The 25,205-nt window shown below is 40.0% G+C and overlaps 1 protein-coding gene across 3 annotated transcripts; it reads left to right on the forward strand.

Moving 5' to 3' along the window:
• The first annotated feature begins 3,197 nt into the window (after positions 1-3,197).
• LOC117367012 (UDP-GalNAc:beta-1,3-N-acetylgalactosaminyltransferase 1-like) lies at positions 3,198-24,804 on the forward strand. 3 transcript variants are annotated; one of them, XM_033959173.1, is made up of 3 exons: positions 3,198-3,357; positions 14,447-14,585; positions 23,368-24,804. In XM_033959173.1, exon 3 carries the CDS (start codon positions 23,477-23,479, stop codon positions 24,440-24,442), a length of 966 nt encoding a protein of 321 aa, XP_033815064.1. In that variant the 5' UTR covers positions 3,198-3,357; positions 14,447-14,585; positions 23,368-23,476; the 3' UTR covers positions 24,443-24,804. The 3 variants fall into 3 exon arrangements, with proteins under 3 accessions (XP_033815064.1, XP_033815063.1, XP_033815066.1); XM_033959172.1 differs by having other exon boundaries at positions 14,450-14,585; XM_033959175.1 differs by lacking the exon at positions 3,198-3,357 and adding an exon at positions 13,670-13,867 and having other exon boundaries at positions 14,450-14,585.
• Positions 24,805-25,205: the final 401 nt, after the last annotated feature.

A 25,205-nucleotide genomic window follows, 5' to 3' on the forward strand; every position in this document is an offset into this window, starting at 1 on the left:
AGGGATGGTGTGGAGGGGGGGATAGAGATACTAGATGGGAGGGTAGTTGGGAAAAGAAAGGGAGAGATGGTGGACCCTGGGGTGGTGGGGAAGGAGGGAGAGATGCTGGATGAAAGGGTAGTTAAGAAAAGATAGATCTGTGGAGGGAGACGAAAAAAGGATAGATACCAGACCTCCTGGGGAGGGAAGGGAAACGGGGAGGACAGAGATGGCAGATGGATGGTTAGCATACAGGAAGAAGGAAGAAGGAGACCCTGGCAAGCAAGTTATCAGAAGACAACCAGAGCCTTGGACCAACAAGATTTGAAAAATAACCAGACAACAAAAGGTAGAAAAACTAATTTTATTTTCTGTTTTGTGATTACAATATGTCAGATTTGAAATGTGTATCCTGCCAGAGCTGGTGTTAGACCGCAAACGTGAGCTAGGATTTAACAGAGAGAGGAAAAGTCCTTTTTGTTTCTTTATTTTATTTACACCACAGCGCCAGTGTGGTTAGAAGACAAAGGGGGTGAAAAAGCTATAAAATAAACCCACCAGGATGTTTGAAAAAAACACCCAATTGGGCAGGAAAATCGTATCAAAAAACCAATTCAATAGGCTGAATCGAATCGAAATTTTTTTTCCTGAATCGGGCAGCACTAGTTTGCGCTACTGTCTTAGACTTTAGGACCTGGGATTGGGGAGAGATGGCATCCTGAATACTTTATAATGCAAGTGAAACGAGGATTTGGTCAGACTTTTGAAGAGTCTGCAGAAGAAAAATATTGTATAGGCCGAGGACATGAGACAGCAGGAAATGGGAACTTTTCTATCTTCTATTTTTGTCAATGGCAAGGCTGAGGATGTCAGAGAATTCAGTTAAAATATGTGCTTTATAAGAAAATATAATAATGTGTTTTATAAAGTTTATAAGCTTTGCTGGCCTACCCGGTGAGGTGTTCCTAGTGGTGGTGGCAACGTGTCAATGTGTTGAGAGGAAGAGGTGGGAAATTCTGCTGAGCCAACTCCGGGCCGATTTCCACCCCCCAGTTAGTCCACTCCACTCAATTGGTTCACACACTGAATGGGTCTTTTGGTGTTGTGCCTGGGTAGTTGTTTTGGGATCTCTTCCAGTGGTATGTCAGGATCTCCTTGTGGTCCAAGGAAGGAAACTTTGTTAACCTTGCTGCTTGTGTGTCATTAGGCTATGTAGTGATCGAAAGAAAAAACCAGACCTTTGCACATTTTTGCACTATATGGTGGGTGTATGAGGAGATTCACATTTCCTGTACAGCTAAGTCCGTGTGAAGTTACCTTGTGCTGTATTTGACATCTAGCAAGGTCTCTGTTTGGAAGGAAAGATCTAAGCTTAAAAATGAAGTGGCCAGAAGTTATGGTAAAAGCAGATAGCGTAGCTGGTTTTAAGAAAGATTTGGATAAATTCCTTGAGGAAAAGTCCATTGTCTGTTATTAAGACATGGGGGAAGTGTCTGCTTGCCCTGGATCAGTAGCATGGAATGTTGCTACTCTTTGGGTTTTGACCAGGTACTAGTGACCTGGATTGGCTACCATGAGAATGGGCTACTGGGCATGATTGACCATTGGTCTGACCCAGTTAGGTTATTCTTATGTTATGTTGTCATCTGTAAGGGCCTTTGTTTTCACTTATTTTAATGTATATTTTTTTTTCTGGGAACTTATCAGGGTTTTTTTTTTAATGGGAACAAAAATGGAAGAGAATTAATGTGTGTGGAATGGGGGGGGTAACTAATTTCTTCAGCTAAATAATTCAATCCACCTCAACTAGACATAGGAGAACTCACGCACCATTCACACACCCTCCAACCAAAAACGTCAAAAGAAAAAAATTGTTCGACAACCTCCTAGCCATTCGAGTTGCAACACTCGACCCCCAACTCTACAATTTATTGACCTCGACCATAGACTACAAAACCTTCAAGAGAAATAAAAACCCTTCTATTCAAAAAACACATAAAACCGAACTAACACAATCAGAACTGTCCCAAGCATCACCTGCAACTACTCCATATGTACTTCTGATGTCATGACAATTCAGAAATAATTTATGTTATGTTATGTTTGGAATAATGGTTACATATATGAGGTTCAATAAAAGAAAATTTTCACTGCCTGTTTCTATTCTGACCATTTATTCCGTTTCATGGTTATTACAAAAAATATTTTTTTACATGGGGGGTGTCAAAAAATGATGTGCCCCGGGTGCCACATACCCTAGGTACGCCACAGTTCAAACAGGAACGAAGCATATCCCCAAACACACAGAAACACAGAGATAAAACAGAAATATTCCCAGCTCTGCTTTCAGTATCCCAAAAGAAAGATGTAGCATATGGGAGCTGTGAAATCCCAGGTGGGCAAGGGATACACTCTTCTAGGAATGTGGCAGACTAAAAAATCCACTTCTATGGCTACACTTTCCTTCCCCTGGCTGGTGTGAGCTTTTGCAAAAAAAAAAAATAAATAAAGCAGTCTGCCACAAAGAAAATGTAAACAAAAGACAGTTTATTCTAACTCCTCACTCTCTATATATCACCTCAAGCCTCATCTTTGTAAAAGAATCAGAACGCAGTAGATGGTGATGACGCCAGAATGAGGCTTGGAACGCACACAGGCGGAGGAAGGGGGAAGGAGCTATTGGGACATCCCAGGCACTAAGAAGACGCTACAGTATTAGAGACCCAGAATGAAGTTTGGAATACAGAGAGAGGCAGCCGGAACACTAAGAACACAAGAATTGCCACACTGAGATAGGCCGAAGGTCCATCAAGCCCCTATCCCGTTTCTAACAGTGGCCAAGCACCTAGCTAGATCCCAAGTAGCAAAACCAATTCTATGCTGCTTATCCTAGGTATAAGCAGTGGATTAACCCCAAGCCATCTCATTAATGGCCTATGGACTTCTGAGGTTTAGAACGCATATTTGGTCGTATTAGTGAATACTGGCCAAAGAAATCCCTACAGCCAGCTTCAGAAATAACTACATTTGGCGGGAAAGCCAGCTAACTGGAAATGCTACCTTCAGCCCACACTCCCCTCCCCTTGAAGGGCGTGGATCTCGCACTCCTTGGTTCCTGATTCTTCTGCAGTTTTCTAGGTAACGCCTGCCCTCCTCGCGCTCCTCCCTTCTCCCCTCCCCCTCTAGTCGTGGGGGGCGGAGCTTGCTGCTTTGCGGTTTTGATGCTGCTGAGTCGACTTTTCGTTATTGTTCGGAGGGGGTGGAATGTAGCTATTTGGGCCGGATGGGGCTTTGTCTGAGGGCACAGCTTGCTGCTTTAAACCAGATCGCTGCTGAGAAAAGGAGAACAGAGCATACTTTCGGCTCTACTGCTTCAAGGTATTTGGGGCTGGGGGGGAACATGGTTTAATGATCTTTTTACTTCCGTTTGTTCTCGGTGCCTGTTACAGAGAGTGTTTCCCTGCTTTTTGACAGTACTGCTCCTATGATCTTATTATAACGCAATAAGCTTGAAGGATGCTAAGTTGCATAGGGAGAGGAATGACCTGTAGGAAAAAGGAGGTATTGATGCCCCTGTATAAGACTTTGGTGAGACCTCATTATAAATATTGCATACAATTCTGGAGGCTGCACTTTCAAAAAGATATAAAAAGGATGGAGTCAGTCCAGAGGAAGGCTACTAAAATGGTGTGTGGTCTTCATTATAAGGTGTATGGGGTCAGATTTAAGATCTCAATCTTTGGAGGAAAGGCGGGAGAGGGGAGATATGAGAGGGCATAAGATGAAGTTAAGAGGTGATAGGCGTCGGAGCAACAGTCTCCTGGATGAGGTGGTGGAGACAGAGACTGTCTGAATTCAAGAGAGCATGTGGGATCTCTCGGAGAGAGAAAGAGATAATGGTCACTGCGGATGGGCATACTAGATGGGCCATTTGGCCTTTATCTGCCATCATGTTTCTATATGTATTTTTAAAAGACATTATTGGTTGTGACACATCACAGATAAGGACAAACCGTAACAAAAGTAATGGGGGTGCTGCTGGGTAGCCTCGATACCAGGTGCTCCAAAAATAGGAGCTGGGGAAGGATCAATAGTCTCTACATTGTGCCTGTACTTGCTGTCATATGTACTGGGGCTTGGAAATTCAATGTATCATGGATCTGTACGATAGATGCAGTTGGCTGCATTTTGGATACAGAGAGAAGATGGGGGAGGGAGCGCATTAGAAAGCTAAAAAGCAAGAGGAGAGCAGCTGGAGGGAAGAAGCTTGTGTGGAGGAATGTAGAATGAAGGCAGGGGAGGGAATGGTTAAGAACCACAAAGAGGACTGCTATATCACCCTGTATCTCACATCTCCATCATTCACACCAAGGGATAGTATCGGAGTGATTTTATTTTTCCATTTCATTGTACATTGTAATGCACATATTTATTTCTGTGTTGTAGCATGTGATAATTTACCATGTCTGACTAATTGTAAATTGACCTTGCTAGCACTAATTTCAGAAATCGATTCAAATATCATTATAAACCGCATAGATTCCTTGCAGAAAATTGAGGGTATATTGTATTAAAAGCAGGGTGGATTTGATTTAAATCAAATCTATTTAAATAATTTTTTAATGCACAATTTAAATCACTAGTCAGAAAGACTTGATTTAGTTTCAAACAATTTTTATTGATGCAATCCAACAACAGAGCCAATCGGCAAAAACAGTTACCAATGTAAAGAGACAGGAAATGCAGCTTATTCCAAATAAGAGACAACGTCCAGCATAAAAAAATAAAAAAAATTTGTTATCACCCCACACTGGTAAAAAAAAAAAAAAGTAGTAGAAAAGCAGAACAATAAAGAGGATTCTTCAGGAAATACAAAAAGTACACACTCAAGATTTGAACAAGCAATAAAACAGCCAGAATAATAAGCATCACAAGAACTCGATAACCCCTCCACCCCCCAAACCCCCAAGAGGTGCAAGTGGAGATGAGCAATAAATAGAAGAACCCTAAAAAACCCCCAGAGAGGAACTAACTCTCTATCCATTCCAATTAAGAAGGGAACAGCAGCCTGATATGGAAACTGGCCTCAACAATTACCAAAAAGAGCAAAAGACAATCCCCAACTCAACCTCCCCCCCTACAAGTACCAGAGGAGAGTAATCAACAGCAAACCACACCAGGGTCCTGGACTCTTATGAGCCCCGATGAAATCCCTCCCTCAGATCTACTGACCCCGCTATCCCCCCCTGTACCCCTGCTTACCTACCCTTAACCCCCCCTCCCAGTCATGCAGTGAAATAGTAAGGATGGTGGAGGTGTGTGTGCAACTGTCAGAGCAACAAATTCAAATCAAAGCCTTCCAGGAGGAGGCAAGGCGGCATCCCCCAAGCGATTTAAGATAGAATTACGCAGGCGATGAGGCAAAGATTGTATGTAAAGATCAAACAGAGATCCTAGAGTTCCAACAGTAATAACTCATGAATGCATACTGATGGGGAAAAAGACTATCCTCCTTCTTTGGCTGGATGCCCAGAACCCCTCTTTACAGCAGTGCGGCCAGAAGTTCTCTCGAATTTGGAGCAGATTTTGGAACTCCTTTTCTCCTGTGGCCGGCTGCTGAACTTTTAACTGAGTCTTCCTTTTTTTTTTCTCCTCTGTTGTTACTTTTACTCTTTTTGATTCTTGAGAGTGGGGTTGGGTGTGGGGAGGTGAATGGTTTCTTCTGTATGATAAAACTGTTTGAGCTCATGCTGCTCTTTGCTGTACAGGTGTAGTCTGTTTTTGCTGGAATGGTTGGCAACCTGTTCTGTTTGCTGAGTTCAATAAAAATTATTTAAACATAACTTATGAATGTGTTTCACCAGTGCCAGAACGAAGGAGCTGCCTCGTTTGTCCAATGTTGTAGGAGGCATTTTTTTCCCCTACAATGCAAGATTTGGTAACCCAAAGTCGGGGTCCCTTACCTCGAAACCTGCCCTGGAAGAACACCCACAGGATGAAGCTGAATCGATTGCTGGAGAATACCTTCAAGATACCGAAAAAGTGCCTTAGTGAACAATCTGGGGGCAGATCCACAGAGAATGTATAAAGATATTTGAGGCTTGATTACAGCGACAACAAAGATCAGAAGAAATGCCTCCCATCAGGAAAAGACCATGCTGACATACGTATGCATGACACAAGATACGAAATTGGCACTCCCGCAATTCAGCATAACCCACCCAGGAGGGAATAAACCGCATGAATGTCCATGTCTAAGTCCCAACCTCAGCGAGCAAGGATAAGCGCAACAGATTTAACAGGGAGATTTTCCACCAACCTCCTATGAAAATACAAAATAGAAAGCGTCTCCTCTGCAGAAGGAACAAAGATATCATCCAAAAGTTGAGCTATGTCCAATGTTAGAAAGTCGCAGACAAAGACTTCACATAGTGACAAAGCTGTCTATAAGCAAAAAAACCTCTGCCCACCCAGCCTCCGGTCCCCCAAGGAGGCCAAAGGGCAAAGCTGTCCCGTGGGTGTAAGAAAATGCCTGACCTGAACAAATCCCATAGATCCCCCCACCGACGGTAAGTAGTGCTCCCTAGGCCTGGCAAGAAATCGCCATTCCCCTGCAGCAGCAATAAGCCTGTCTCATTATGAATGGATTAATGAGATTTATTTACCCAAAAATGTAAACACAGAATGAATATATAGCCTCATGCCACCACAACAGAAGAGGGGATACTACCTTCCCAGGTAGAAAGACAAGAAAAAACAGCAAAGGTGACCTGTGGTGTTCAATTCTTTATTGCATCGATTAAGACTCTACACATACATGTTTTGGCCACTATGGCCTGCCTCTGGAGTATGTGTCTTGAATTTATAAAAGAAAATAATGTCAACTATATTATTGATGTACATGAAAGAAATTAAAAATTGAAATGTGTCTTAAGAACATAAGAATAGCCTTACTGGGTCAGACCAATGGTCCATCAAGCCCTGTAGTCCGTCCTCACGGTGGCCAATCCAGGTCCCTAGTACCTTGCCAAAACCCAAAAAGTAGCAAGATTCCAGAATCCCAATGAGAGCAATATTCCAGAGCTGAGCTTTGAGCAGCCAGGTTTGCTCATAGGTGGGTAAAATGTACATGAATGATGGGCACATGACGCAAAAGGTTAAAAAAAAAGTATTAATTTTATTTATTTCCATAACATTTATCAAAAGATTATTGCGTCTTTGGTGGGAGTCATTACAGGCGCCAAATGCTGGTTTTTCTGGCAAAGAATCCCCACCAATAATTCGTTGCTCACTAATATATATTTTCTGTCCAATCAGACATCATCCAAAGCAAAACAACTGGGTGAAGAATAAACAAAGAATTGTTCCAAGGTTTGATAATCACAAAAAACAATAAGGAACAATGCTGCAGAAATTTTTAACACCTTTTTAAACCCGAATGGTGCTCAGAATCCACGGATGGAATGGAAAAAGCTCAACGTGGGGAACAAACCCCTAAAGTATTTTCACAGAATCTATCATTGCACCACCGATTTTGGTAGAAAGGTGATTAAAAATATTTCTTAAAAACCGGTGTAATATTGTTATATGTCCATAAAATGAATAAATATCCAATGCGTAAAGAATTCAAAAACAGTGAACTTAATCAGACTTAGCTTAAATGTCCATACAGCGATGGTCCGGCAAGGTTCTGAGGCGTTTCGCCGAGTTGGCTTCTTCAGAGAACCCGCAACGTTGTGTGAGATTCAATTATAAATCCTTCCTAGACAAAAACAAAAAGAAGGTGAAACTTTATAAGATTCAAAAAAACAAGGTGTATACAAACTCTCGACGCAGTCGGCAGGATACCTGGTTCAAAGGAAAAAGTCTCATTTCCTGTGACGTCAGTGCTCAGCTGAGCACCCTGTATTTGTAATATGCCAAACTGTCCATCATCAGTGTAGAAACGCCCACCATTCAACTTCACGATTCAGTCCAGTAGGAGTCACTGTCCTCCAATGATATATCCATCTCTGCTCGTGTTTCCACAACCAGGCTTAAACATTGCCACCTCTCGTAAGGTTGGCCACTTCCAAAATTAAAAATTATAGATCATTTAGCTGGTGTGATGCCGAATGCCAATGCTACACTAACGGGGCTCCCATGTCACCCCTCCTAATTTTGCTCAAATGCTCAGTGATGCGTACCTTAATACTGCGGATAGTGTGTCCGATGTATAATAGCTTACACGGACATATGATCATGTAAACAACACCCCGAGTGTCACAATCCCTATAATGTTGAAAAATGTGAAATTTGGGTAAGTTGGGATGGTTGATACGAGTTGTTTCGAGAGCATAAGAGCATATTGTGCAGTTTCCACATTTGAAGTGACCCTTAGACTGTGCAGAAGTGTTTATATGTGTACTAACAAATTGAGAGGTAGTGATGTGATCTCGTAAATTTCTGCCTCGGGAAAACGCAAACAATGGGGGTTGAGAGAGCCCTGGGTGTACGTGTAAGATGTGCCAGTGAGATTTAATGATCTTTTTAATGCCAAAGGCTTTATATGAGTAAGGTAGAGTGCACACCATACGAGCTTCTGCAGCAGCAGGAGAGTGCTGTAACAAATAAGTGCGATGAGCATATAAGGCCCTTTTAAAGGCCTTTTTAATGATGCCACTCAGATATCCTCTATCAATGAACCTTTGCCTCATTTCCACAGAGCGTAACTTATATTCCTCTTTATTACTGCATAAGCATCTGAGCCGCAAAAATTGGCCCATGGGCAAATTGTCCCTCAAATGACGTGGATGGTAACTATCATAATGCAATAAATTGTTCCTATCTGTCTGTTTCCGGTGTATCGTGGTCTCAAAATGCCCCTGACACAATACAATATGGATATCAAGAAAGGCAATCTGGGTATTGGAAATGTTAGATGTAAATTGTAAATGTGAATTGCAAGTGTTTAACCACAGCAAAAATTGGTGAAAGGACTCCAAAGTGTTAGTCCATATCAGAAAGATATCATCTATGTAGCGCTTCCACACATATATGTCTGAAGAGTAAATAGAAGTATAGATGTGGGTCTCTTCAAAATCAGTAACATACAAACATGCCAGAGTCGGGGCCATAGTGGCCCCCATAGCAGTGCCCTGAATCTGCAAAAAATACTCAGTGTCAAACATGAAATAGTTCTTTTGCAAAGCTATACTGGCAATGGTTACTAAAAAATCCACTCTCGCTGCTGACAAATTGAGGGTAACTAGATGTCTACGTACAACCTCAATGGCACAACTGTGAGGAATGTTGGTATATAAAGCCGTTATATCTAAAGTGACTAGAAAAGCCCCTGGGGTTTTGTATATCCCTGGATGGACCGCAATAAACGTATTCGCCAACCCAGAAAAATTACATATGCTCAGACCTCCAGCAGTTCAGGAGGTGAGGACCCCAGCTCTGACTCCAGCAGCTCCATTAATTCAGGCCCCATTCATACTCGTTCATCCACAGTAAATTTTCAAGGGCCGGCCTCCCACAAAGCAGGAGGCACTCGGACCACCAGAGGAAGACGGCCCCCGAGGCCTTAACTACTAATAATAACGTATTCATTTTATCCAGTAGGAATTTATCTTCCAATGAACTGACCGTTCTTACAAAGGGTTTATCATTTGTCCCTTTTACTAATTACAACCCTTTAGACACTAGAATTAGCATATACAAATTTATCAGGAAATGCAATCTCACTCTCTTTTTTCAAGATAAGATAACAGATCAAGATCCAATAGGGCTTCACAGACCCTCCACTTGGAACCCCCCCGGGTAATTTGGACCCCCACTTACAAGTTTTTTACAATCTAGTGGAAAAAGACATAGTTAGTTTGGAAAGTCAGCAATCTCACATTTGGCGTAATACCTCCAGGGAGATGATGCAATCTATACATACTCTATCTCGAGATACCAGTATCATCATACGCCCTGCCGATAAAGGTGGAGGCATAGTGCTACAAGACACTACAGCATATGTTAGCGAAGCTCGTAGACAACTTAGTGACACTCATTATTAAGCTTTGCCTACAGATCCCATGGTAGAGATCGCTGATCTTATCCAGCATGTTCTTTTGCAGGCATTGGAGAATGGGACCATTACAGATATAGAGTATCGTTTCTTACATCAAAACCACCCAGTCATTCCAGTTATATACTTCATCCCTAAAATCCATAAAAGCCTCACGCTTCCTCCTGGGCGTCCCATTGTTTCAGGGATAGGTTCTCTTCTGAAGCCATTGTCAGATTTTGTGGCTTTTCATCTCAAACAACAGGTTACTCTTGCTAAATCCTACATAAAAGATACCACTTCTATGCTAATGTGGCTTCAAGAGACCCACTCTGTTCCTCAGGGGGCTTTTCTAGTCACTTTAGATATAACGGCTTTATATACCAACATTCCTCACAGTTGTGCCATTGAGGTTGTACGTAGACATCTAGTTACCCTCAATTTGTCAGCAGCGAGAGTGGATTTTTTAGTAACCATTGCCAGTATAGCTTTGCAAAAGAACTATTTCATGTTTGACACTGAGTATTTTTTGCAGATTCAGGGCACTGCTATGGGGGCCACTATGGCCCCGACTCTGGCATGTTTGTATGTTACTGATTTTGAAGAGACCCACATCTATACTTCTATTTACTCTTCAGACATATATGTGTGGAAGCGCTACATAGATGATATCTTTCTGATATGGACTAACACTTTGGAGTCCTTTCACCAATTTTTGCTGTGGTTAAACACTTGCAATTCACATTTACAATTTACATCTAACATTTCCAATACCCAGATTGCCTTTCTTGATATCCATATTGTATTGTGTCAGGGGCATTTTGAGACCACGATACACCGGAAACAGACAGATAGGAACAATTTATTGCATTATGATAGTTACCATCCACGTCATTTGAGGGACAATTTGCCCATGGGCCAATTTTTGCGGCTCAGATGCTTATGCAGTAATAAAGAGGAATATAAGTTACGCTCTGTGGAAATGAGGCAAAGGTTCATTGATAGAGGATATCTGAGTGGCATCATTAAAAAGGCCTTTAAAAGGGCCTTATATGCTCATCGCACTTATTTGTTACAGCACTCTCCTGCCGCTGCAGAAGCTCGTATGGTGTGCACTCTACCTTACTCATATAAAGCCTTTGGCATTAAAAAGATCATTAAATCTCACTGGCACATCTTACACGTACACCCAGGGCTCTCTCAACCCCCATTGTTTGCGTTTTCCCGAGGCAGAAATTTACGAGATCACATCACTACCTCTCAATTTGTTAGTACACATATAAACACTTCTGCACAGTCTAAGGGTCACTTCAAATGTGGAAACTGCACAATATGCTCTTATGCTTTCGAAACAACTCGTATCAACCATCCCAACTTACCCAAATTTCACATTTTTCAACATTATAGGGATTGTGACACTCGGGGTGTTGTTTACATGATCATATGTCCGTGTAAGCTATTATACATCGGACACACTATCCGCAGTATTAAGGTACGCATCACTGAGCATTTGAGCAAAATTAGGAGGGGTGACATGGGAGACCCGTTAGTGCAGCATTGGCATTCGGCATCACACCAGCTAAATGATCAAGTTTCAAGTTTATTAAATTTTTCTATACCGACTATCAGCAAATATCTAGCCGGTTTACAAGTTAAAATAAGATTAAAAAAATAAAATTTATACAATATATAAAATCTACAATTTTTAATTTTGGAAGTGACCAACCTTACGAGAGGTGGCAATGTTCAAGCCTGGTTGTGGAAACACGAGCAGAGATGGATATATCATTGGAGGACAGTGACTCCTACTGGACTGAATCGTGAAGTTGAATGGTGGGCGTTTCTACACTGATGATGGACAGTTTGGCATATTACAAATACAGGGTGCTCAGCTGAGCACTGACATCACAGGAAATGAGAGACTTTTTCCTTTGAACCAGGTATCCTGCCGACTGCGTCGAGAGTTTGTATACACCTTGTTTTTTTGAATCTTATAAAGTTTCACCTTCTTTTTGTTTTTGTCTAGGAAGGATTTATAATTGAATCTCACACAGCGTTGCGGGTTCTCTGAAGAAGCCAACTCGGCGAAACGCCTCAGAACCTTGCCGGACCATCGCTGTATGGACATTTAAGCTAAGTCTGATTAAGTTCACTGTTTTTGAATTCTTTACGCATTGGATATTTATTCATTTTATGGACATATAACAATATTACACCGGTTTTTAAGAAATATTTTTAATCACCTTTCTACCAAAATCGGTGGTGCAATGATAGATTCTGTGAAAAATGCTTTAGGGGTTTGTTCCCCACGTTGAGCTTTTTCCATTCCATCCGTGGATTCTGAGCACCATTCGGGTTTAAAAAGGTGTTAAAAATTTCAGCAATCTGACATCATTACTTGTCAGCCAATCGGCTAATAGAGGCTGTCCGTAGGATTAAACAAAGAAATTCTTTTTTTGACACCGAAAAAGTTTCACAAATCATATTTTTGTTTACATTACTTTCTAAATATGCATAAAATATTATACAATGCTCAAAGAACACTTTAAATCCGAAACAGCTTGTTTGTTAAAGTCAGCCTGCATTTCTCTTCAGCATCTGCTGATAAATTTGTGTCCCTGTCAGCATCAGAAGAACCTCAATTCATCTCTAAAACCCTAATTCCATATAAACCTCATCGATCTCTTCGCTCTACTGATCAATGCTTATTAGCAGTTCCTTCTCTGAAAATCATAGGCACCAGAAGAGCAGATATTTTTACTGTCGCCGGTCCGCAAAGGTGGAATAAACTTCCTCAATTTATTAGAATTGAAAAAAATATCACAACATTTAAAAAACTTTTAAAAACATATTTATTTAAAGATGCCTTTGACTTTTAATAGTTCCTTTAAATTACTTATGTTCTGGTATTATTGTTTATGAAGTATGCTTAAGCCATTTTGTGCTACCTATTTTACCCTACCTTTTGTACTTTCCCTTTTTTCTTACAAAACCCGAAATTGTAACTTTTTATTTTTCCCTTGCCCCTCAAGTACGTTTTGAATGTTTTTATGTTATGTTAATATAATTATTACGTTAAGTTTCTTATCTCTTTTTATTATATTATGTACATCGCTTAGAAATTGTTATAGGCGATCCATCAAAAGATTGAATAAACTTGAAACTTGAAACTTGAGGAGGCCTACTCCCCCTCCCTCCTATGCTGGAGGTCAAACCCGCTGACCCTTCCTGCTCTGAGTCTCAAAGACTGGTACAGTGTTTCTGGCTCTAACTATTGCCAGATGTAGCCTCATAGGCTCCCTTTTAGTTAAATTTTAATAAAACCTTGAAATCTTGACTTTTCCTCCAGGAAATTGTCCATACCTTTCTTAAAACCAGCTACGCTATCCACTCTTACCAGAGCTTAACTTTTCTCTGAGTGAAAAAATATTTCCTCCTATTGATTTTAAAAGTATTTCCCTGACAGTTTGTTTCCACAAGAAGACACATTTCAATTTTCAATTTGTATTTTCTTTCAAGCACATCAATAACATAGTTGACATTATTTTATTTTATAAATTCAAGACAGATTCCTGAGGCAGGCCATGGTGGCCGAAACACGTACGTGTCGAGTCTTAATCGATCCCACCAAAAAGGGAGCCCAAGGAGGCTTCAATGACGAGACAATCAAGGCACAACAAAGGAGTCGTGAGGATGAGATGTCAATAATTCAGCCATGGGTGTAAAGTTCAAAGCCTTTGAAGATGTGGGATGCATGCTTCTAAAATATGCAGTGCCTACAGTGAACCCTTGACAAAGCAACAAAAGTTAGCAAAATGGGTCCCGTCGGCATTCTTAAAGATAAATGATGTAATTCTCTCTGCTGGTTAAAGTTAAATAAGAAGATTAATAAATAAATTTGGATTTCAACAGAAGAGTTTCAAAACAGGGAGGAGGTGGTTTAGAGTGGAAAATCAGTCTTGGTTTAAAGTTCTTTTCCTAATTCCAAGCAGGTTTCTGAGACCCTCTTCCTCTCCTTTCTTACACTCTTGTTACCTCAAAGTGAGATTTTGTGTACCTTTGGATTGTTCCCATTGGATCACACATACCATTTTTTTTTTTCTTAAATTCAGTAGGAAGCCACTGCTTGCCCTGGATCAGTAGCATGGAATGTTGCTACTCTTTTTGGGTTTTGGCTAGGTACCAGTGACCTGGATTGGCCACCGCGAGAACAGACTACTGGGCTTGATGGACCTTTGGTCTGACCCAGTAAGGCTATTCTTTAGTTGCCTTACCTTGAATCTCCTCATCCACAGAAGAATCACTGTGGTCAGCCAGTGTTGTATGTTGTGTTTCATGAGTTATAAATAAAGAAAAAGGTAAATAATAGTATTTTCTGGTAAAGAATATTTATGACCGTGTTGATCTGCTGATTTGTTTCTCTTCAAGTAGAACTGAAGCTACATTGTGAAGATGCCCAGCTGAAGTTGTGGTGACTGACATCTAGAGATCAAATGATGACCCAAGATACCTGTGTGAGATCAACTATTTAAGAAGAGCCGTATCATTTTTAAAGAGTATTCCTCATGTATGCATTCCCAGCATGTTTTGTTTTCAGACTTTATGATTAAACAATGTTTTATTGACCGAAACAATGTGGAACCATGGCAAAATATCAAAATACAAAATACACCGAAAGGAAGCAGGAAATCTGCTAGAATAATATGTAACAGTACCAAGTCATGTGTCTTTTTTTATATCAACTCTCCCTATCCCTGTGAACCCCCAAGAATCCCCCTTCCCCCCTCTCTCCCTCTCTAGGAAGGGAGTAGACTCGGTTGTTTCAGACTTCTTTATTGCTCTCGTTATGAGTAGATTTGCACAGTTTGGAGAAAATCAATATGCGATACATTCCACATTTTAACAGTAAGCTTTTATTTCGGTCTTTTAAATAAATATTAGTTGTCTTTTGATTCTCTTCCACTTTTTAATGTCTTGTTTCTTTTTTTTCTTCTAAAATATTTCAGCATTTTTTTCTTATCTTACCTCCCCTTTTACAAAGCCGGTGTATTGAATGCTCTGCGCTGCTCCTGACGCTTATAGAAACTCTGGCCTGCCCTAAAAAATCGCTATCGCAGTTTTGTAAAAGGGGGGTTAATTAGGTACACAAACAATAGTATGTATTTTTATTTATTTGAAACATTTTATACTCTGCCATGATCCTAAGTGGCTTACAAAATCAAGAAAAAACCTCACTAAAGGAGGTATAAAAATCACATACTAACACACTTTAATCACTCCAGTAATTTGCTGGAGATATCTGCATATTCTAATTCAAACCTCTTGCCAAAAATGCTTTAAAGAACAGAATAAACTGGCCTCAGAAGTCTTTGGGCAAAGAGTTGCTCCAGAGCTATGGAAGGGAACTGAAGAGCCGGCTGATTCGGCTTCCACTGACAGACCACTCGACACTTTTTATGCTGGTTTGAGTAATGTCAATTTAATAATAAATCAGCAATAGCTTGCATAAATAAATCACATAGCATACAGAGTAATAGCACACATACCAGGCTGGCCAGACTGATGAAGAACTTCGGATCAGTTCTGAAACCATTGTTCAAGGAGTTTTCTTTTATATGATTCTGACAGCTGTGGCCCACGTTGGTGCATGTTAAATTTCACATTTTCATTGTTTAATCATACTCATTATCTCACTTATTAATCTATTGATTGGTTAACATTTCTGAGTGATACTGTGTGTCACGCCCTTCCTCTAGGTCTATTCTATTTCCCCATAAATGTCCTGTTAATATACCAAAGTTCCTCTTTTGAACACCTGGGCCTAACAGCTTTTAGCTCTGTGGTCAGTTTTCTTAAATTTCACGTCCTTGTTTATGTGATGCTTTTAACCACTGTCCATCCTGGCTTGGGTGGAGGGTAGCTTTTCACAAGAATTTCCAACTTTGTCTTCTGTTCGACCTTGTTCAAAGCTGACAGTTTCTGGTCAGAGTGTGTCTTTAACCATTTTAATCTTTTCATCAGCCATTTTAGGTTCTTGGGCTGTGTTGGCCTATTTCTGCTATAGTGGGGATGCTCAGGGGTCTTCCAGTGGTCTTCACCTGTGCTTTCCTGCACAGGACTTTCTGCTCTTCCTTCCTTATCCCCCTCTTCGAAGACTGAGAAGTCTTTGAAATCCCAAGGTCAGGATTTGGTTGAAGTTCATGCTGGTACTTGGTCATGGAGTACAGGCATAAGGCCCAGATACTCAATAAGTGGGTTTGATATGGGATTAAGAGGATAAATAAACTAACCCAACCCCAACTATACTATAGAGGCATGTGTCACAGTATAACTCAGCAATCTTATAAGGTCATATATGCAACTGTTACTATAAAAAAATAATGGTGATAGATTATTAATTTACAGTTTGTTCAAGCAAAGAAGGTGATATACCAATGACTCTTAATAACCTGTCATATCCTGATCCGTAGAGGAAATTATTGTAGGTGTAAGGAGTCCCTATTTCAACATTTGAGATAGTTTGGGCAACTAAGCATCTGCGGGGGTTCATCATCTGATCTGATATTCAGGATCTGTGGCATGTGAAGCAAGTTCACAGTAAATATGGGTGGCTAACATTTTAATATACCTTTCTTTTATGGCTTCATCCTGTCATGAGTATACTATATCAAAAAGGGATAAATTAACAAGTTAGATAATTTCCATGCCCTTCCAAAATAGTCGGGATCAGTGCAGACTCGGCTGGGTCCAAATGCCATCAGGTTATGCTCATAGGCCAGGGCGGAGGTCCAGGTAACCACATCAAATCTTCAGCTGGGCTCGTTACTTCTTATTCACTGCATTTTTTCTCAGCTTAGCAGCAAGAAAGGGGATGGAAAGAATCCAGTTGAAATGGAGAATAGCTAGGGAGCGATTATGGGAGTCAAAACAGGATGAAAATGCATAAAAGTCACAATCAAGCAAAACACATGAATCTTGCAATAGGGCTGTTGTTAAAAATAATTACAAACACATGAATACTAATACTGCATAAGTCCATAAAAGAGTTAAAGTGCAAATCAACGAGTCTCCAATTAAAGCTGTAGAAGTTCAAGGTCATAAAGGTCATCCTGTCCTTAGTAGCAACAGTCAAGAAGTCTTCGCTGGTAAGTCTTTAGGGTTTCCTAGGCGCTTATCAGATTCCTTCTCTGGTAGCAAGGTCCTTCCGCTGGGGCTCATCCATCATCAGGGTTTCATATGAATGGAAATCCTCAGCGATGATATTTCAAATAGCACTAGTCCATAATTGTGCAAATACGTCATTAATAGATATCAAAAGGGTGTAAACACAGATTTTCAAATAGCAAAACAGCTTCATCTGATATGGAAAATGTCTTTGAAGTGATCCACAATTAATAAGGCAGAAATATCTGTACTGTATATGCCATTTAATTTGTTTCCAACAATATCTGAGTAATATTACTAACAGGATAGGTACAGCATTAAAAAGATGAAATACAAAAGAAAACAAAAACTTATCTGCTTCTATTCAAATAGGCTAAGGTCTGATATATATTTGTCAGCCTAAGGGAAATATGGCTACAATGACATATGATGTTAAAAGGACAGAGGTAATATGCTAAAACATAAATATGAATTAGCAAAGAGTCAGACCTAAGTAAAAGGATGGCAAAGCTTTAGCCTTAGACATATTAACACATAGGTTATATTGAAACACACTAAAGTAAAGATGATAAAACCTAAAGATTAAAATAAAATGTATAGGGAAATTTATGAGAGCATTGTCCTTCCCATGGAGTTCTAGCAAAGTTAAGGGTATAATTTTGTTTGGCTCATAATATATTTCACTAAGAAAACAAATAAAATAATACATATTGCTTAAAGCTAGAACAGTGAACAGCCTATAATGGGTTAACTGTATAGTGTATATCTCTCTGTTGAAACACTCAAATCTTAGCTTGGGAGAGTTTTTTTCCAACTGCGACAGAGGAGATGAAAAAGCAGAAGTTAGTTACTTTCGCTTCAGTGTGTGGTACATTCGAAAAAGACTTTCACTAATATTTTGAATTTCAATCAGCAAAAAGACCTAACCACAATATTCTGAATTTCAATCAATAGGACTGGACATTTTCTCCAGCAACTTATTAGAGAATTTTTTTTAAGCAAAGTTAGAAATGTTTTTAAATAAAGCAAAACGCTGATTGCATTGTGTTAAAAACCAGGAAGTATTCCTGCGTGTGTCAGAGAATCAGAAAAAAAAGGAAGTAACTAATTTATTTTTATAAGTTCCAAGAAAAGGCAGAGAGAAAGACTGCTAGAAGGTTTTTGAAACTGTTATGGTAACTAAAGGAAAAATAGTTTTCCTTTTATATTGTTAATTATATTGAGCCCTTAATTATATTTCCAAAAACATTGAATTTGACGTATGACATAATACAACAGATAATGACTCACAGTAACATAAAGGACTGTAGTGCTGAAAAATGGACAGACATTAATTGCTAGCAATTCTCTGTAGAAGACTGCAGGTTTTTTTTTTCCTCTAACTCTTAAGAAACAAATAGTCACTAGTAATAATAATAATAATAGTTTATATACCGCAGGACCGTGAAGTTCTATGCAGTTTACAATGATTAAAGATGTTACAGATTGAGTGGAATAAATAATAATAAATGGGGAATGGCCATATTAAAATCCTGGACCTATAAAGACAAAGGGGGTTTATTTTTATATTGCCAGTTATCATGCCTGTTATTTTGTTAGAAGTAATCATGACATATATCATTGTGCAATTATGCAAAAGCTTAACCCAAATTCTTCTTATTTACGTACACTATCTTTCTCTGATCTTCAGTAATCTGCTTATAGCTTCCCGTTATTACCACTTTCACTTGACAATCTCTATTAACTTCTGGTGTTTTCCTATTTTTGCTCACCAACATTCTTTGAAATCTGTCTGCGATCAAAAACAAAAATTTGTGATCCTTTTTCTCTCTCTCACAAAGCAATCTTATAATACAACGATTTTATATGGGCCAAAGTATTTAGGTTGTCATGAGGCGTTCTAAGGGTGTGGCATGCTGCAATGGTTTTCCTGCGTTATTAATGAATCCTCTAACTTGCCATTTTGGATTGCACTAATGGCAGCTACTTTTGGATTGCGCTAACGGCAGCTATCACGGTTATCACCCCTTCCTCAGAACTTAAAAGACTGTTCTAGCTCCCTTCCAAACCTCTATCATTGGCCTCAGTGCTCCTTACTTCTTTTGAGCACTGACTGTTCCTGAAACTTTCTTTGCAATTTCTATTTTATTTGTTTTAAAGCACTGGCAGTTGCAGAACTCAATATCAGCAAATATAACAAAAAAATCAATAAAGCAAGCTTGTCTTATCTTTTAGACGTATGCTGCTTGTCAGCTCTCTCCACTTCTTTCTGTCTCTATGCAGACTGAATCAATCATAGGAAATCTTCCCGACTCTGTTATGTCAACAGGCAAATATCCCTAGTAAATTACTGGCGTGATTAAAGTGTGTTTAGTGTGTTACAAAATCAACACACATAATTAAAATATATATTACAATACAATCTTGCATCAGATTTTCAAGACATTCTGAAAAACATGTCCTATATTAATTCCTAATAACAATCATCTGCCTCAACCACCCTCAGTTCAAAAGCTTGCTGAGTAACATAATTTCTTAAAAGATCTTGTTGCCAGTTTCTTGATCCTATGCTTTCCTAATTTGGCATTTAGTGGTTTTTTTCTAAGGCGCACTAGCTGATTTAGCGTGCACTAAATCAGCTAGCATGCCTTAGTAAAGACCCCCTTATTTTTGAGTCTTGTCTTTTAGATACATTTATACTTTAGAATTACAGATGTTCCACATTTTTAATATGACCACATGTTGTTGTTGTTTTTTAAAATTTTACAGTGCTTGAATGCACTTTACAGGCTGCATTCTTGTTTTTAATTTGGCTGTGTGATGTTCTGAGCTTCCAAGGAGAATCAGCAAAGCAGTTTATCACTTAACCACACTTACCCACAGGAATATTTGGTAAAACATCACCATCTCCCCAAATAAATTGGAGCCAAAAGAAGTAGTCTTTAGTTCGGTTAAAATGGCAGCCTTATTCAATTTGCTGGTATGATGTCCTTAGATACGGCAAGTCTCAACCCTTGTATCCATATCTGGTGGAGTATTAGAGAGAGAGGAAACGCTGATCTCTAAGTACTGAAGGCTGGACAGATTTTTGACATAGTCAATGAAAATCCACGGTTAATGGCACCTATGAGGGGCTGCTGAAAAGCTCTCAGTCCAACCAAGACATGGAGCCATGAAACTTACAAGTTGTTCCACATTTTTCTTGGCAGTTTTCGTTTCATATCATTGAAACGAAGTGTCAAGAAAAGTGTGGAATAACTTGTAAGTTTCATGGCTGCACATCATTCTCTTCTTGGTTGGGCTGAGAACTTTTCAGTGGCCCCTCTTACACCAGAGATGCTCGGCCTGTGACAAGATGGCCTCTGTACATGCTCCAAATCACTTGTTTTCTCCTCTTCATAAGTTTGTAACATGGTGTGTAGGACAATTCCGAGAATGGCAGCCAGAGGAATTAGAACGTGGTCTTGGAACCAAAGCAGTGTCAGTTCTTTTCATTTGGGTCCTTTTTATAAGTTCAAATTGAATTTGAACTACTGATGTTGTGCTCTGATAAATCCCTTGGATCATCTGATTTCCGTTCAAACCACTTAAATGCCTCAGACTTTAAAAATTCAAATTGTAGGCTGTGGGAGATACCTGGCTGGGTTTTTCAAGAATCCTGCACATTCACCCAATCAGCACTTTAGAAGATGCAAACAAAAGTCTTTGAGACATCTACCTGAGCCTATTCCCTTATAGTCTCGGGAAAGACAAATATATACTTTTAACTTTATATCTTGTATCTAGTGCAGCAGCAGCCTGTACACATTTAGGCAGTTAGCCATATCCCATTCAGTCCAGCGACCTCAGCTTTTGGTCAATTTCCCCAGTTCTCACAGGCTTAATGCACCATAAGTCTGGTTCCTACTTCACTTGTTAAATAGTCCAAACAGAAGAACATTTAGGAGAAAGAAACCCCTTTTCTCCAACAACAGTCTCAATTGGCTTCAGTTCAGTTGCCACACCCCAAACACCTTTAAACCAGTAAGTTCAGTTTACAGAGATCTTGGATTAGAAGCTCACCTTTCTAGTGTTTTCCTGGATGAGTTCTTGGCTAGCTTTCTCACTCCAGTCCTCCCCAGGGCTAGGGAAGGTCTCTTTTCTTTGGGATCCTCTCTCTCTCAGGGGACCTCCCTGAATGACTCTCCTTTGTGGCAGATAAACACATCCCTGCTGAGTCCCGCCTCCTGACTCAGCAGGGCTGCCTTGTTAAGGTGGCTCAGCACTGAGCTGTAAAGCCCAGTGCATTCTGGGACAAGTAGTCCGCTTAGTCTTGGGATAGTAGCCCCTGCTGTATGGAGGTGGAATGGTAGCATTGGTGGAAGATAACCCTTTACTGTTCCAAATAAACACAGAAAAAGAGAAAAGTATGACAAGACTACAGAAAACAGATAGAGAAACTTTTAGTAGGCAATTCTATAACTGAGCACCTGCTAGGAGCCTGTTCTTTAAAATAACATAGGTGCCTGCCTTCCTTTCTAGAATACTAGGGTAATTGTGAATATAATATAATATAATATAAACTAAGTGCACTTAGGCCTGCCATAGAGTTGACAAAACCATGTGTGTCTGAGTGCCTGAGATAAGCACATAACTTATAATATGCAATAAGCTACACATGTGTGAGTCCTGTGCCATGTGACTTGTACACTGCCTTTTTGTAATTATACAACCATAGTCAAAGTGGTTTACAAATATACAGGTACAGTAAAATCCTGATTATCTGAGACTCAAGCAATCGGCACTCACCCAACTAAAAAAAAAAAATTGCCAAGAAAAAAAATCATCCTCCATCACCCGATGCAGCAGCGGCAGTGGTCCTGACCAGACAAACCCCCTTCCATTCCTCCCTACAGCCCCCAAAACAGCAGCGGCAGTGGTCCTGACCCACCAAAAATCCTCCCTCCAGCCCCGAAGTGGCAGTGGTCCTGATACACTAAAGTTAAGTGCTTCCTCCTTTTTTCTTCTTTCAGATGCACATACGAGTTGGTACATTAGCCAAATTTGAAAATATTTTACAAATGGACCAACACCCCAGTAAGGGCACGAAAGAAATTTTGATTAGTGTCCCGGGTATATGAGGTTCAAAAGTTAGGTTTAACATTAGTTTACTCTCGTAAAATTCTTCATAAAAATGGCCTTAGTATGTGCTGAGACTATGTTTTACAGCAGCTTAGTAAAAGGACCCATAGTCATTTTTTTCCTGTTTGTCTTTCTGCTTGAGTTGCTATGAGCCAAGGAAGTGGAAGGGCAGCTGTTGTAACGGAGCGGCGGTTAACATTCTGTGACTGCAAAAGTTAGCAGATTTTTGGGAGGCTCAGTTCTCTGAAAATACTGGCCTGAAGTTTCTGGTTTTCAGACTCCTCCATAATATTTTTTTTTTTTTTTGGGGGGGGGGGAATAGTTATCATGCCTATAGGTGGACATTTAGTTATTTCATATAATGAATTCCAACATTCCTTATGTTGGAAAGTATACAAATATTGTCATAATAGTATAAATTCAAATCTGCCTGCTCATTTTGATAACAGAAGAGGGATGAAATGGGAAAATGACTCTGCTAGATAAATAAGGCCCTCTTTTACTAAGCCACGGTACAAGTTCCTACTGTGGCCTGAAGCACTAAATGCTCCGACATTGCTCCAACGCTCATAGGAATTCTATGCGTTCAGGGCCGCAGTAGAAACCTCTACCGCAGCTTAGTAAAAGGGGGGGTTAAATAAATTAGATTTCATATATAGTACCTTGGTAATATACAGAGGTTTTGTCTTATGCTGTGGATAAGACGTAATTTCTTTATATTGTTATTTCATTAGGCAAGATTATAAGGGGTGCAGTTATCAATATGGTCTGCCGTTAAGACATTTTACCACTAACTCGTGCTATTGCACAGGTCCCATTTCATTGCACCTACCCCCTCTTTTGCTAAGGCGCACTAGCTGATTTAGCACGCGCGCCTTAGTAAAAGGACCCCTTAGTTAGTAATAATTGGTAGTCCATGTTGATAATTGCACTCCTAAGTCCTTTTTAATTAAAATTTTATTATATCATTTCTCTGCCAAAAAGGAATGCAGTTTCATAATGTACCAAATTGTAAAAAATGTGTTTTTTTATTTAAATCTTATGTCATTTTGAATCCCTTTTAGAGACGAACAAAGAACAGTTGTCTTTTAAACATTTTGCCCTGAAACTTGAAGAGCATTCAGAGCTTCTTTTGACGTACACTTCTGTCAAGTAGAGCTCTTTGTGAAACCCATGGCTCAGAAGTGTTTCCTTTGCTGTTTTCTAGTCCTTGCTGGACTGTCCACTACAATTTTGATATGGTTCTTGAAGCAGCCTGTCCCTACTGTGACTGAGTATGAAACTTGGATGTTTTTTTATAAGAATGAACCAGTTTATAGGAAAGATTTCACCTTTACTTTACGTGAACATGTGAAATGTGAAGACAGAAATCCTTTTGTGGTCATTTTGGTATTTTCAAGGCTTAGTGAAGTGAAAGCAAGACAGGCCATCAGGTCAACATGGGGTTCAAATCGAACTTGGTGGGGTCAAGAAGTTGTAACCTTTTTCTTAGTAGGCCATGGAACTGAAGCAGAAGACAGGACAACCTTGTCGATTGTGGAGGATGAAAGCCATTCATATGGCGATATAATACGTCAGGATTTTCTGGACACTTATAACAACCTAACCCTGAAAACAATAATGGCATTTCAATGGGCATCCAAATTTTGCTCCAACACAAAGTATATTATGAAGGCTGATTCAGATGTGTTTATCAATACTGGCAATCTAGTAAAATTTCTCTTAAATTTGAGTTCAACAGAAAACTTATTTACTGGTTTCCCATTTATTGACAATAAGCCTCATCGAGGATCTTATGCAAAAGTATACATTTCTTATGAAGAATATCCTTTCAACGTGTTTCCACCATATTGTAGTGGTCTGGGATATGTAGTGTCGATTAAGCTGGCACAGAGGATCTATGAAACTATGGGTCAAATTAAACCTGTTAAATTTGAGGATGTTTATGTTGGGCTTTGTTTACAAAAACTAAGAGTGAAAGTGTATGTTCCAGAAGATACAGAACTTTTCTTTTTGTTCAAAATTACATATAATATTTGTAAGTACAGACATTTGATTGCAGTGCATGGTTTGTCTTCCAATGAAATCTTAGCGTTTTGGCAGAACTTGGACAAAAATAGTATGTTTGTCTGTAAATGATGCTTTTAATTGTTCACAGAGCTTGAGGCAGCTTCATTTATTGGTGTAATTTGTCAATCCTAATAATATTGTTCCATATTTCTGAAACTGATAGGTAGAAGCAGGATTGGAGTTTGACCTTTTGGCTTGTAAGCCATTCATAAGAATAAGAACCTAAGAATAGCCTTACTGGGTCAAACCAATGGTCCATCTAGCCCAGTAGCCCATCCTCACGATGTCCAATCCAGGTACTAGTCCCTGGCAAAAACCCAAAGGCCCTGATTCTGTATAGGACGCCCAGGAGAGGTGTCCTATATAGAATCGGTCCTACACTAAACCCCGATTCTGTAACCGGCGTCCATGGTAAAGACGCCGGTTAGAGAATCGGGTTAAATTAGACACAGTCGCTACACTTATCGCTGCAAGGGATCTCTCCCTGCTGCAATAAGTATAGCGGCCGCAGCCGCCTGTCCCATGGCCGGCAGGAGGATGCCCAACTCCTCCTGTCGGAACCCCAAACCCCCCCAAACTCGTAATCGCCGACAGGAGGATGCCCAACTCCTCCTGCCGGAAAGCCCGACAACTCCCCGTCCCAACTAATCTCCCTCCCCCAGCTAACGTTTAAATGTTGGTCGGCTGGATGGGTCTTGCTGCCGTCCAGCCGACAGGCCCACCTCGTGGAAATGAGACAGTCCTGCCCCTTCCCGGCCCATCCCCGCTAAATCTAAGGCCTGATTGGCCCAGGCTCTAGAAGCCTGGACCAATCAGGCCTTAGGCATAGCAG

Source organism: Geotrypetes seraphini, chromosome 9 (assembly GCF_902459505.1).
Source record: "Geotrypetes seraphini chromosome 9, aGeoSer1.1, whole genome shotgun sequence".
Classification (NCBI taxonomy): Eukaryota; Metazoa; Chordata; class Amphibia; order Gymnophiona; family Dermophiidae; genus Geotrypetes; species Geotrypetes seraphini.

Coding starts and splice junctions, on each gene's coding strand:
- LOC117367012 (XM_033959173.1), top strand. CDS start 23,477: ATGGCTCAGAAGTGTTTCCTTTGCTGTTTTCTAGTCCTTGCTGGACTG.